Source organism: Mytilus californianus, unplaced genomic scaffold, assembly GCF_021869535.1.
Source record: "Mytilus californianus isolate M0D057914Y unplaced genomic scaffold, xbMytCali1.0.p SCAF_1, whole genome shotgun sequence".
NCBI classification, from domain to species: Eukaryota; Metazoa; Mollusca; class Bivalvia; order Mytilida; family Mytilidae; genus Mytilus; species Mytilus californianus.
This window is the reverse complement of record NW_026262581.1, coordinates 124,217,190-124,232,187: the sequence shown is the minus strand read 5'-3', so window position 1 is coordinate 124,232,187 and position 14,998 is coordinate 124,217,190. Positions and strand designations below refer to the sequence as shown.

General features: G+C 32.1%; 1 protein-coding gene across 2 annotated transcripts in view; it reads left to right on the top strand.

Annotated features, from left to right (window-relative positions):
- Positions 1 to 14,998, top strand: part of LOC127711630 (nuclear pore complex protein Nup155-like) — a 67,767-nt gene that overhangs the window by 20,784 nt on the left and 31,985 nt on the right. For both annotated transcript variants that reach the window (XM_052217740.1, XM_052217746.1), the window contains exons 14-22: positions 778 to 888; positions 1,173 to 1,235; positions 1,824 to 1,935; positions 4,649 to 4,805; positions 5,211 to 5,277; positions 6,395 to 6,507; positions 12,033 to 12,109; positions 12,399 to 12,532; positions 13,512 to 13,571. In XM_052217740.1, the coding sequence (XP_052073700.1) occupies positions 778 to 888; positions 1,173 to 1,235; positions 1,824 to 1,935; positions 4,649 to 4,805; positions 5,211 to 5,277; positions 6,395 to 6,507; positions 12,033 to 12,109; positions 12,399 to 12,532; positions 13,512 to 13,571 (894 nt within the window). The remainder of the gene's footprint in view (positions 1 to 777; positions 889 to 1,172; positions 1,236 to 1,823; positions 1,936 to 4,648; positions 4,806 to 5,210; positions 5,278 to 6,394; positions 6,508 to 12,032; positions 12,110 to 12,398; positions 12,533 to 13,511; positions 13,572 to 14,998) is intronic.

The window sequence follows — 14,998 nt, the reverse complement described above, 5'->3', positions numbered from 1 at the left end:
GTGCTCAGGTGAGTAAATACAGTCATAAAACTGACCCCCAGCCATAGTAACTCAACACAGTGATTTACCCAGGAATTTTGTAGTACTGAGTGCTCAGGTGAGTAACTGCAGGCAAAGGTGATCCCCCAGCTATAGTAACACAACACAGTGATTTACCCAGGAAATTTGTAGTACTGAGTGCTCAGGTGAGTAACTGCAGGCAAAGGTGATCCCCCAGCCATAGTAACACAACACAGTGATTTACCCAGGAAATTTGTTCTACTTAATGCTCAGGTGAGTAACTGCAGTCATAAAGCTGATCCTCTGTCTATAGTATTTACCCAGGAGATTTGTACTAGTGATTGCTCAGTTGAGTAACTGCAGTTATAAAGCTGATTCTCTATCTATAGTATTTACCCAGGAGATTTTTAATACTGAGTACTTTAGTCACAATTCTGATACATCAGGTTATAGTAGCACTATACAGAGATTTACCCAGGAAGTTGTTGCACTTGGTGATCAGTATCTAAATATTAGCGGATTTTTCATCTGTTGTAACGCAGCCCAGTTATTTACCCTGCAACATTCATGTTCCGTAAAAAATTCATTTTAAATGAAATATGTACTTCCATCTGTATGTGCATCCAACATTATAAGTGCTCCTTAGAATATATTTATTTTTGAGCTATGGATATTATATAGAAGATATGTTTTATCAATATCTTAGAAGTGCGCTCAAAAATTCTTAAAAATTTCAGTATTTCAATAACAATTAAATATTTATTTCATATATTTTAGGGAAGTCATATATTAACAAAATTACGACCTGTTGACCAGTTACGAATGTTATTGATTGAATATCAGGGACCAGATGCTGAGGAAGTCAAAGGTTTCTTCAGATTACACAAGGTTTGTGTTATAAAGTCCTATTCATTCTACAGTTATGATACAGTCATAATATAATTGTGGAGAAAGTGTTGGGTTAAATGATAAATGGGAAGAAGACGGATATTTCTTTATACATTTATTATTATCAATGAAAAAGAAATTTCTGCAAGCATGTAAATTCTATAAAATTCTTGTTAATGCAGTCCATCATGAGATGAATTCAGTAACAGTTATTACTATAATGGAATTTTTATATGTAAAATAAAAAAAGATATTCTTGAATTAAATTGCTTATTTATTTGCAGATAGAGCAAGCATGTGCAACCTGTTTGATATTAGCTTGTTCCAGAATAGCTGCTGATCAACAGGTACATTTTTTGTTTGTTGTTTCAATTAATATTTTCATTTTTATACCAGTGAAGTATGCTTGTTTACGTCTTTTTGTATGTCCGCCCATACAATTTTTGTATCCATTATCACATAACCTACAAATCAGAGCTTCCTAAAATTTGGTATTAAGCTTCATGTGAGTATGATATACTGTGCGATGCATTTCAGATTTATGCTCATTAACTTTTTGAATATGTATTGGGATATCATTTGTGAGTAGTTGCACATTGTTCAATGTGTACATTTGGCATTAACTAGAAAGTACTGTGAATAGGTCATAACAGTGTCTTTAGATTTTATATAGAAATCAGTTTATTCTCATTCTGCAAGGAAGTTGATTGATAGTGGATGAGTTTTCCTGAATCATGAATGAAGACTTGTAAGAATAGGTAGATGTTTGTATTAAAGGCAATTGATAGATACATGTAGTGCATGATTTTTTTTTGAATTATAAATGGAGACTTGTTAAAATTTAAGGAAGATTTTTATAATGAAAAAGGCATAATTACAGAACTTAATATTTTTTTATAATTTTATCATTTAGAAAACTTTTATGTACATTAAAGGTTTCAAACTGGGCAACAATGGCATTTTTTATGTATGGTGGAGATGCCCAGTACAATTTAAATCCTACTGGTATGGGTGACAGAGGACTAATGGCCAGTAATATTGGTCCAGGTTGGTATTTGTAACTGCCATAGTGACAGGAATAGATGACAATCCTTTAACATAATTAGAAATAAAGGTCCATTGTTGATCTTTCTTCCTGGAATTTTATATGTAGATTTGAAATACTGTGAAAGTACTTTTATTCGTGGGGTACCAATTTTCGTTGTTTTATGGGTGGCTTTATCCACGAATTTATGTGTCCAACGAAATATAACAACTGTTGTCCAAATCAAGACATGGAAAGATCCCTATGTAGGTTTGACTACATGGATACAGGCATATAATCTAGAGAATACATCAGATATCAGGAAACGCACCATGATCGATATATATACATCTTCCGACAGGATTTTACACATTTAATCTTTAAAAAATTTAAAGTGTACAACTTTTAACCTTTAAATTCTCACGAAAAACTAGTTTTGAATGATGAAAGTCAGACTTCTGGTAATGATATGCAATGATGAAGTATTCATTTTATCTCCTCATAATTCTCATACGGAAAAAAAATTATAACTTCATATTGGGCTTGCTTTTTTATTTCATAAGAATTGATTCTAAATTCAAAGGACATTTGTAGCATTTTTTTATGTAACCATTTTTAGCTCACCTGACCTGAAAGGTCAAGTGAGCTTTTCTCATCACTTGGCGTCCGTCGTCCGTCGTCCTGCGTCCGTCGTCCGTCGTCCGTAAACTTTTACAAAAATCTTCTCCTCTGAAACTACTGGGCCAAATTTGACTAAACTTGGCCACAATCATCATTGGGGTATATAGTTTAAAAAATGTGTCCGGTGACCCGGCCAACCAACCAAGATGGCCGCCATGGCTAAAAATAGAACATAGGGGTAAAATGTAGATTTTGGCTTATATCTCTGAAACCAAAGCATTTAGAGCAAATCTGACAGGGGGTAAAATTGTTTATCAGTTCAAGATCTATCTGCCCTGAAATTTTCAGATGAATCGGACAACCCGTTGTTGGGTTGCTGCCCCTGAATTGGTAATTTTAAGGAAATTTTGCCGTTTTTGGTTATTATCTTGAACATTATTATAGATAGAGATAAACTGTAAACAGCAATAATGTTCAGCAAAGTAAGATCTACAAATAAGTCAACTTGACCAAAATGGTCATTTGACCCCTTAAGGAGTTATTGCCCTTTATAGTCAATTTTTAACCATTTTTCGAAAATTTTTGTAATCTTTTACAAAAATCTTCTCCTCTGAAACTACTAAGACAAATTTAACCAAACTTGTCCACAATCATCATTAGGGTATCTAGTTTAAAAAATGTGTCCGATGACCCCGCCCGCGAACCAAGATGGCAGACATGGCTAAAAAATAGTACATAGGGTAAAATGCAGTTTTTGGCTCATATCTCTGAAACCAAAGCATTTAGAGCAAATCTGATGAGCATAAAATTGTTCATTAGGTCAAGATCTATCTGCCCTGAAATTTTCAGATTAATCAGGCAACCCGTTGTTGGTTTGCTGCCCCTGAATTGGTAATTTTAAGAAAATTTTGCAGCTTTTGGTTATTATCTTGAATATTGTTATAGATAGAGATAAACTGTTAACAGCAATAATGTACAGCAAAGTTAGATCTACAAATAAGGCAACATGACCAAAATTGTCAATTGACCCCTTAAGGAGTTATTGCCCTTTATAGTCAATTTTTTACAATTTTCATAAATTTTGTAAATTTTTGTAAATTTTTACAAAGTATTTTCCACTGTAACTACCGGGCCAAGTTCATTATAGATAGAGATAATAGTAAGGAGCAAGAATGTTCAGTAAAGTAAGATCTACAAACACATCACCATCACCAAAACACAATTTTGTCATGAATCCATCTGTGTCCTTTGTTTAATATGCACATAGACTAAGGTGAGCGACACAGGCTCTTTAGAGCCTTTAGTTTTAAGTGAGATGTTTATTGCCCAATTAACACCTTTGATGATCGTTAATCTGTTGATCATTCAATCTCGCAGTTAATTAGTGTCATCACTTCCGATTACAAGTATGCAACCATTAAAATGTTTACTTTGCAATTTCCTTCAATTTGTAAGCATAGATGAATCAGCTTATTTCCAAAAGCAATTATTTTATTAAAAAATTAATGAATGTTGTCAGTATTGAAAGACAAACAAGTAAGTGAAAATGAACACCTTATTTTGCAATGTCCCACAAATTTTAATGAAACAACATATGATTACTTTCAAGAATCTTCGTTTCTGATGGCTTCAAATTCTTTACTCGTTATTTTTGTCTTCAGAAAACTACAATCCACGAATTTAAGAACCCACGAACATGTAACTTTTGCTCAAACCACGAAAAGTGATACCCACGAATAAAAGTACTTTCACAGTATGCAAAAAATGAAATATACCTTCATTACTTTTGATAATGTGTAGTTTATCTTGAAGTTGTTGTTTCTTGAACTTGAAACTTGTACACATGTTCATTATGATGTAAACTATGTAAACTGTTGAAAATATATGCCATATTAGGGTTTTGACCCAGATTTCGGTGTTCACTGAACATTGAAATGTGATAGTGTGAGCAGTGCATGGTGTCTTATGGAAACAGATTCTTGTTGTTTAACTAATAGGGATAAGTTTAAGATACTTAAAGAACTTATTGATTGTTAGACAAGTATAATAAAATTGATTAAATCAAATGAATTCATGTCTAAAATGATACAGTGAAATTGAATTGTATCTTTACAGGTCTCCATCCAAGTCAGACCTCCACACCAGCTCCTGGAATGGGACCCGGTGGCATGCATTATCATCATCAGTTCAATCCAACTCAGAATATAACACATGACATTGTCTTCTCAGGAAAACATAATGGAATATGTCTGTATCTCTCCAGAATTCTCAGGTATCTTTAATCAGAATAATCTCTGATATAGGCTTTCTCAGTCTGAAAATACCGCTAGTTTAGTTTCTAGAACAAATGTTATTATCGACGGTCATGATCTACTCCAGAAGAAACAATAGTAAGAATTTATAATATTAAGAAAGAATGTATATGCATGTAGATTATGATGAAGATTTTATATTTTATTAACATTTTTGTTCCATAGTATAGTTCACAGTTGAATCATAATTTTTCATCAGAATATAGTTCTGTGGGAACACATAAGTTCAATTTTTCACACAAATTTTATTTTAATACTGCCATATCTACATGTATGTTCATTATAATGCTAATATGCAAATTTTGTTATGTTTACCATATAAAATTAGTTTGAGCTAATATTTATACAAGGTTATTTTCTTCCAGATCTGTATGGGATAGTAACGTTGCTTCAGATTTTCCCTGCCAAACGCAACAAGGAATTGTTAATTTAGTAAGTCATTTGTTTGATAAAATGTTTATTTTCAGTGTTCCAGCTTGATCGTTTTATCAGGGCGGTCCGCCCGCCCTTTCCCGACTGATGCCCTGTGCCCTTTTTATTAATGAATTCCAATATCGATTTAAACGTTTTCCAGGGATAATGATTATGCAGTGAAAAAGTCATTACAATTTCATTTTTGCTGTGATTCCTGGTTTTAAAAAAGATGAACCCAACTTTTGTTGATCAGGAATGTTTCCTGTAAATAACTGAAGTGAAATTGTGAACTAGATTTCCGGATCCTTGTTCTAATCTTCATATTTAATCATCACATCGGTCAAATCATGCAATAACTGCATACATTTGTAGCATGCCTAAGGCCTTCAAAGATCCTGTTCCTTGAAGGACTTAGGCATATGTATAGCTAGTAATACTGTATACATAATTGGTCCCTTGCTGTAACCCAAAATAAGGTAAATTTTTATCTCGCGCAAAAGTGACTAAAGCCCTCAAAATCCTAGCTGAAACCCTGCTGTTAACATAATTAAAAACAATTTGACATGCCCTTTTTGAATTATCAATAAGCGTGCTAAAGTGCCCTTTTCATGATTGGCTCCCTGCCCTTTTTAAATCCTAGCTGGAATGCTGATTTTGGACAATGTAGTAGGATTTTCTTTTTCTTTTTATTCCACAATGTGTAGATGGGATTGTTTTTTTTTTTCCTTTTTTCATTCAAAAGTTTAGATAAAAAAGTTAGATACATGTACATGCATACTATTAATCATCACATATAAAACTTGTTCTTAACTATGAACTCATATTGTATCTACAACTTTAAAGTAAAACTGGCAGATTGTGTAGACAGTAAGAAATGTCTTGCTAATATGTTGTTTTTGATGGACCGTCTGTCAGTGAAAAAGAGATACAAGTTAGTAATAGTATTTAGTAAAATTTGTGTACAATGGACTACTAGCAGTATATTTTAGCGGATACATAACTTCTAGGGAAAATCATGTATAAGACTTACATTATTAGTAACTGCTAACTTTGTAGTTATAGCAGATGCATTGATGGTAACAATTAATATAAGTCCAAGGATAATCATAAATAATTTATATTTACAATTTTGTAGATGAATTGCAATTTATCAAATGTCATATTGACAGAGATATTGGAGAATGTGCGAGGATTGTCCGACTTTGTTGACTTTAACTCTAGATTTGAAACAGGACCTGCAGATACTGGGTAAGTTGTTATTGGTTCTATTTTACTATGTATGTAAGTTCTTTATTATCAAATTTATTATTGAATAGAATGCTAGATTTGTTTATAGATAAACAGTGATTCTGTGAAAGCTGATCCTTCTCTGTTATTTGTTATACAGTAGGCTCTGGCAAATTTAATACTCAAAATGTCAGCAAAAAATATACCATTTCCCAATATATTCAATTAGAAGATAAATGTATATTCATTGAAGCTTCTGCAATAAATGAGCTTGGCCTAATTTTGAGATTTTACTAGCTCTGACCACTGCCATAAAAAAAAGGTAAGGGTAATTTCTTTATTTTTCGTGTACATTACCACAATGTATGTGTAAATATGTTCAGCTGGTTATGTATCTCTCATATTTGTTTTCAGCTTTTCAATTCTTTGTTTATTAGAATAAATCACAAGTACTGTTATATTTATATGAATAAATATGTACCATCCGTATTTTGTGTCTATTTCTTTCATAAACGAAGTAATTTCCATATTTATGTGATGTAAACACATGTGGTCCACATGCACATGTTACATACTTGTATCTGACATAAGTCATAATTCTCTGTTAAGAAGGGATTTATGTGTATATTGCGATTAATGTTTATTTCTGATTCTGTGAACACTGCAGAGATTATCAAAAATTCTCCTAGCATACTGCACTTGTATTTGTAGTAGGGTAGAGTGGGCAGTAGAGCAGACTAGATTTCATGTCAATACTTTTATTTTGACAGTATAAACAATAACGCTGCAAGTACATAGATAGACATAAGTTATACACAAATAAACATAGACATGTGCACATTATCAATAAGACAATACAATACAATACACTGAATCAAGTATACAAAAATACATGTAGCTTATCAAAATGTTCTTTGCTTAATAAGCTTGGTACTTAGTTATGAAACTAGAGTAAATTTGAAAATAACATAAAATACAACCAGTCGAACAATACATTCAAAACTGACATGACACAAGACCAATACAAGAACATGTAATTACCTGTCTATGGGACCAGGTTTATGCTGGTCATATGTATCAGTAACTATATGCTTATTCAGTCTACTAAATATAATCTGAAAAATATAAAGTAATAACAATTTTACCTCTATGAACCAGGGCTTCCAAAACGGTTGTATGTTCCGGACAAGTCCGATAGATTATATAAATGACTTCTTGTGCCGAGGCTGAAACGGACATTTAAATATAGTTCAGAAAAAAAATTGAAGTTTATGTGATCTTTTTGACCTGACCTTTGGCCTTAAACAGCCACACATTTCCGGTCATATAAGTGACATGATTAATAATAACTATCAAAACAAACTCTACTATAATACCCTCTCATTACAGTCGAGGTTAATTAGTTCTCTGACAGCTGATTTTACCTGTTTAGGCGACAGGTAAACTATTTTGTACCAGACATTGATCGGTCTATTAATAGTTATTTTCTTAAATTTCAGCGGTTTGCATCTAATTAATTTAGTCAACAAGATTCAGATTACCAGAAAACGTATATTAATATCATTTGATGAAAATTTAAAAAGATAGTAATAAAGGTTTTAATTGAAAAATCGTCAGAACCACGTTGTTTGAACTAGTACACTCGTGCGCATGTGCGCAGGTGAGATTAACTTATGCATCCAAATTTTCAAAAATACTAAAAATATCATTGACACCTTTATCTAAAGTTCATTTCGAGTCTTTTCCTGTAGAAATAACGGAAAGAGATACTTAAACTCAATCGTGCTTTGTAAACATACACAGATTTTACGTATCCATCTCTGGTCCGTGTTTTAACATTGTCAAGTCAAGGTCCGGTAATAGGAAAAGTACTTTTCAAAAACAAAAGTGGAGTTATTGACAGCGTAATTTTGCACAATTAAAGAGCCTTAGGCAGATATAAGTACGCTGATTTTGCACACTTCGAATGGTGCACTCAATTAAACAGTTAACGCCAGAACATCAAATTTGTATAAAAAATCAAGTCTGAACAAATACCGATTTTGTGTCAATCAGAATTTATATGATGCCCAACTGATTACTATGGTTGCCTTTTATTTCTAAGTCTTAAGGGATTAAAATCGGGAAAAGACAAAAAAAAAAAAAAAATGTCCGGCTGGCTCAAATATTTTTTGGAAGCCCTGCTATGAACAATAAAAACAATTATAAATGTCTGAATCTTTAAAATCATGAAATTATATGTTGAAGCTACAGAACACAACACTTTATCAGTTATTCAAATAAAAGTTCTAATTATTATACTTGCAGTAAATCCCAATTACAAGAATACTACTTTAAATTATTATCTAACAATGAATACCATAATGTAACAAAAGACACACATTTTTCATAAATCTATCACTCATGCTCTTTCACACAAAAATGGGTAAAAACTGGGAAAAAGGTAATAAGGAAGAATATCTACCTTATAACTATAGATCTGTCACAAGAATATAAAATCTACAATATCTTCAAACTCTATGAGTACAAAATATGTCTAAACTATCTGAAGACAAAGAATCCACTGGCAACAATATAGATTTAGGCGGGAAAACTATTCCCAACCAGAAAACAAAGGAGTCCAGGAATATCCAACCAATAGAAAGACTCAAACAAGACACACATTAAACTACTCACAAATCATTTGACCATAACACATCTGAAAAATTCCTAAATCCAATGTATATAAAGATCAAATCATAGCCTGAAGACAAAATCAGTACTTTTGTCAAGTAGATGAATAATATGTATTCTTTTAATCAAAAGAGAAATGTATCAATCAAATAACTTTAAAATATAGTTTTCTTCAAATATTAAATATTCATAAGTAATAAAGCATATTTTATAAATTTTATAAATGTATTATAAAATATGAGAAATACACATTATCACATATTTATAAATGAATTGAAAAACCATTACAGGTAGCTCTTTTGAGAGAAAAAAAACCCGATAGAATGAATACTTTATTCAAACGATTATATTTGGAGTGATATTAAAAATATATAGATAGATTATACTACATGTACATTTGTACAAAGATAAATGATATTTATAAAGATAGATGTTAATTATTAATAATGTGAGTTTTTTTTTCTCATTTGCTTTTTCCCCGACAAATGAGCATGTAAAAATCGGGGACCCCATTGTTGCTTCCCTGGGCAACATAGGGTTGATGTAACAGGTGATTATTAATAAAATATGTTTAAAATTTAAAAAAAAAAACAAAACAAAACCATTGGAATTGTAAGGGCATCTAATTCTCATTACGAAAGAAGACAATGAATAAAGACAACAATTTATTTAGAAATAGGTTCTTTTTATTTAGAAAAAAACAACGTTTTCTTGTCTGCAAGACGTAATTGCTTAACTTCTGGGTTCATTTCCCGTCAGAATAACATTGAGAATATCCTATTGTTCACTGTTTTGACAGAATTTTCACGAATATTTTTATCGGATTTGACGATATATTCTTTTCTCTGATTTTTACTTGATGTATACCTTTCTTGACTGGTTGATTACTTTTTATAAAAGAAAAAAAGAAAAAAGGTGACAATACCTGATGATATCACATATAAAGAACACATATTTTTGCAGATCATTGCAAAAGCAAGATAAAGTTTGGCTGCAAACCATTCTATAAATCATTAGAGAAACAGATCCCACCAACGAATCTCGAGCAATACTATATTTCTCCACTCTCGACAGTTAAAGGAGTAGGATCGATAAAGCCCTAAAATGGCCCCTATTTTTAGCTAAAATTTTAAATTGGGATTCATTGACCAATATCACAATGAATCATAGCTATTACAGTGACTAGATGGGAAATATGTCTTTTTGTTGAAAATTAATGTACTGGTATTTGCCTTCTATTCATGATGTCACAATAGCACTCATTTTTGATTTCCATGAAATTTCAATGAAATGGGGTAAATTTGCATCGATTTTTGGACAAGAAACATAGAGCTCATATGTCTTTAAAAAAGATATTTTCAAATAATGTTAGTAATGACATTTTACATGTCTGAATTTAATATTTTGTTTGTCAATGCCTGTGCTCTGTGTTTCCTAGGCCTTAATTTGGTTGAAATCTGGCTGATTTTGTCAAATTTCGCAAAAATCTCTATTTTGAACCTATTTTGATTGTAAAAATCAAGGCTTAATAATAAAACTTTAACAAAAATAGTTCTATATAACTTTGTCACATGTCTTTTGATCAACTTAAAACATTTTTAATCTTGAAACATTGAACTTAATAATCGGGGCTCTTGCCAAATTTACTCCTTTTAACTATTTAAAAAGTTTGGCAAGCCTTGACTTTTAGATATGTATATTTAACTGTCTGGAGTTGTGAAATATTGTATTACCATTGATGCAATTGATATTATTATATAGATAAAATTTACATCAAACATACAGGATTAGGTTCAGTGTTTTGAAATAATTTTACTATAGCCAATGGTTCATTCCCTCTATTCCCACTTTTTATAAATCTGGTAAGAAAAGTTAATATTTCATGTGGGAATAGGGGGAAAACTTGTGCAAACAAAGGATTATACTGTACAAACATTTTTTAATCAACTGTTAATTGACCAGTGTTTTTTTTTATTAGGACAGGTAATAAGTTATTTTTGCATCTGTATGAATTCTGTTTTTTTTTAAACAAAATAAATATGAAAGAAATTAAAATATATAATTTCTTTTATAACACAAATTCAACTGTAGATTCAAGCAAGCATAATATAACATAAATTATACAACAGCACTAAATCAAATCACACATTCTAGCACATACATTAGACAATCACTGTATACAAGTCTATTAAAGTTTATCAATCTATTCCACGTGAACAAGGTGGGAGGCTGCATCACCAAACTCTAACTCAGTCAATTAAAATTAATCAAATCTGATTGCTCATGCTTTGAAGTAAAGTGATTTCACCCATTATTTTACATCTTTGATTATTGGTCCAAGTAATTATATTTTTAGAGTATACTTTTGTTCCACATCTTAATATTATACTTGGTTATAATATTATTTTATATCATGATTTATTTGTACAGCAGACAATTCTTTAAGGTTATAAATTCAAAAATTTTAAAATAAATCTTACTCCAATCTATTTATCATAATTATTCTTTATTTTTAAATATATCTTTGACGAAAAAAGAGTAAAACTAGGTATTATACATAAACAGTGTACCAAATATGTTATGTTTAAAAAAAAATACAGGTAAATCTTAGGTGAAAATTCTAATTAACCTTGATTGTTATAAAAACAAATTATTTATCAAAACATCTATTGTTATTTGCATGTGGGAATTGAAGGAATAGTATTTTTAAAAAGTGGGAATAGGAGGAAGACACCATAGCCAATATATTCATTTAACCGATATCTGATTAGATGGAGTCTACTGTATATAAAAAAATATTGCTTTATTAAAAATTGTTGTAAATTTTATCCACCTATTAATAACTTGAACTAATATATTCCTTACAATTTCAGTGTGATGCCTGCAATGGCATTTTCACCACGGTACATGATGAGTCATGGGGATGATCAAATTAAAAAGAAATTACAAGGTATGTTTTACCAACGGTAGAATAGGACCTCATTTGTACTATTTTTGTCTTCTTTAAAAGTTTAAAATTGGAATCTTATTCAGTCAGTGGTGCAACTGAAAACGGTACTCTTTAAATAATGTGACTGATATTTCTCCTCTGAAGTACTATCATCCTGAACATGCATGTAATATTTGCCACTGGACATTAAGCAAACCAACAATCAATCAATCTTTGAATTACTATGAAATATCCATGTATAAAGTATCTCATTATATTGTAAGTTACCAATGAACTCATTCTTTTGAAGCTGAAGCTCAGAAGATGGAGAAGATTTCATTACAACATGTTCAAGATTTGATTCATCAAGTAGAAGAGGTTTTAGGACTGTTAAAAGTTTTATGTGATCATCCATTCCATCATGTAGCTGCAGCATTATCTAAAGTAATTTACTGCTAATTGATTGCTAGGTTTTACTACTGTATTTTAATTACTCCATTATTAATAGAAGCTGACCTATCATGATTATAACTTATCCTGTCATTTTCTTCTACATTTGTTTTTGATAAGAAAAAAGGAGATGTGTGATCACCGTTTCACCCAAGACCAAAGGAAAAGGATGTTAACAAATACTGGTCTCTGTACAGCCTTAACCGCATCGGTGGTATCGTGGTAGTGTGTTCACCTTGAGTGCAGGAGGTCGTTAATTTGAACTCTGGCCGGGTTAAACCAAAGACTTGAAAATTTGTATTTTCTGCTTCTCCACTAAGCATAAAGCATTAAGGAGTAAGAGCAAAGACTGGTCGGCTCGGAGTCAGAATAATGTGTCAGGGTAAGGTGACATGTCTTCCTGCAGACTGTTACCTTGTGAACTAGCACGATAAAAATCCGGCTCAGCATGTCGGTCTAGTACAAAGCAGAGTTAATATTCATATTACATAAACATGTTCTCGACCTAAATATGCATATTAATTTGCTGCTGGACGTTGAGCAGCCATCCATCATCATCATCTGTACAGCCTTTAAACAATGACCAAACCCTATAATGTATAGTAAGCTATAAAAGGGCCTGTCTATTGTTGTGACTCTTATATTGCACAGTTGTAAAGAGACATGGACATTTTGCTACAGCATGGCAATCTTGTTGTCATTTTGTTATAAAACTGAACAGGACTTAAAAAAATTCAAATCATGATGTCCAATCGATGATATGTGAGTATATAAGTTATGTGAATAGAAGTATTAATTTAAAGTAGTTCATCAATAAATTACTAAAATAACTTCTGTGATATGTAAGATGATCTTATGAAACTGGAATGATTAAGGTATAAACTTCTAAAAATCTGTTGGGTTAGTATATTTTTAAGTTGAACATTGTAACATATTGAAAACTTTACTTAATATTTATATTTTGTTATTAAAGGATCAACAGAATCAGCTAAGAACAATGACATTGAAGCAGATGGTTGTAACTGGGAAAGAGGTATCTAAAAGATTCTAAAAAAAATAATTTAATCACAACTTAAATATAGACTTCAGAAAGTCTAGAGCTAAACATGTTAAATAGACATTTTTGTATTGTTGACTCTATGTTGCCATCTAGATGTCTGGTGTTTATGTTGCCATCTAGATGTCTGGTGTTTATGTTGCCATCTATATGTCTGGTGTTTATGTTGCCATCTAGATGTCTGGTGCTTGTGTTGCCATCTAGATGTCTGGTGTTTATGTTGCCATCTAGATGTCTGGTGTTTATGTTGCCATCCAGATGTCTGGTGCTTATGTTGCCATCTAGATGTCTGGTGTTTATGCTGCCATCTAGATTTGTGGTGATTATGTTGCCATCTAGATGACTGGTGCTTATGTTGCCATCTAGATGTCTGGTGTTTATGTTGCCATCTAGATGTCTGGTGCTGATGTTGCCATCTAGATGTCTGAAGCTTATGTTGCCATTTAGATGTCTGGTGCTTATGTTGTCATCTAGATGTCTGGTGCTTATGTTGCCATTTAGTGCTTATGTTGCCATCTAGTTGTCTGGTGCTTATGTTGCCATCTAGATGTCTGGTGCTTATGTTGCCATTTAGTGCTTGTGTTGCCATCTAGATGTCTGGTGTTTATGTTGCCATCTAGATGTTTGGTGTTTATGTTGCCATCCAGATGTCTGGTGCTTATATTGCCATCTAGATGTCTGGTGTTTATGTTGCCATCTAGATTTGTGGTGATTATGTTGCCATCTAGATGACTGGTGCTTATGTTGCCATCTAGATGTCTGGTGTTTGTGTTGCCATCTAGATGTCTGGTGCTGATGTTGCCATCTAGATGTCTGAAGCTTATGTTGCCATTTAGATGTCTGGTGCTTATGTTGTCATCTAGATGTCTGGTGCTTATGTTGCCATCTAGATGTCTGGTGCTTATGTTGCCATTTAGTGCTTATGTTGCCATCTAGATGACTGGTGCTTATGTTGCCATCTAGATGTCTGGTGTTTATGTTGCCATCTAGATGTCTGGTGCTGATGTTGCCATCTAGATGTCTGAAGCTTATGTTGCCATTTAGATGTCTGGTGCTTATGTTGTCATCTAGATGGCTGGTGCTTATGTTGCCATTTAGTGCTTATGTTGCCATCTAGATGTCTGGTGCTTATGTTGCCATTTAGTGCTTATGTTGCCATCTAGATGTCTGGTGCTTATGTTGCCATTTAGTGCTTATGTTGCCAACTAGGTGTCTGGTGTTAGATTGTTATCTCATTGACACATACCCCATATCTCCTTTTGATCTTGTAAAAGTATATATAAATGCACAAATGTGAAGAATGGTATCTAGACAGTCATATATTTATCTCTAAATAATGACAGATTAAGATCAGCAACTTATAATTTCAAATCTTAGAAGAAGAAGAAGAAAAGTAATACATT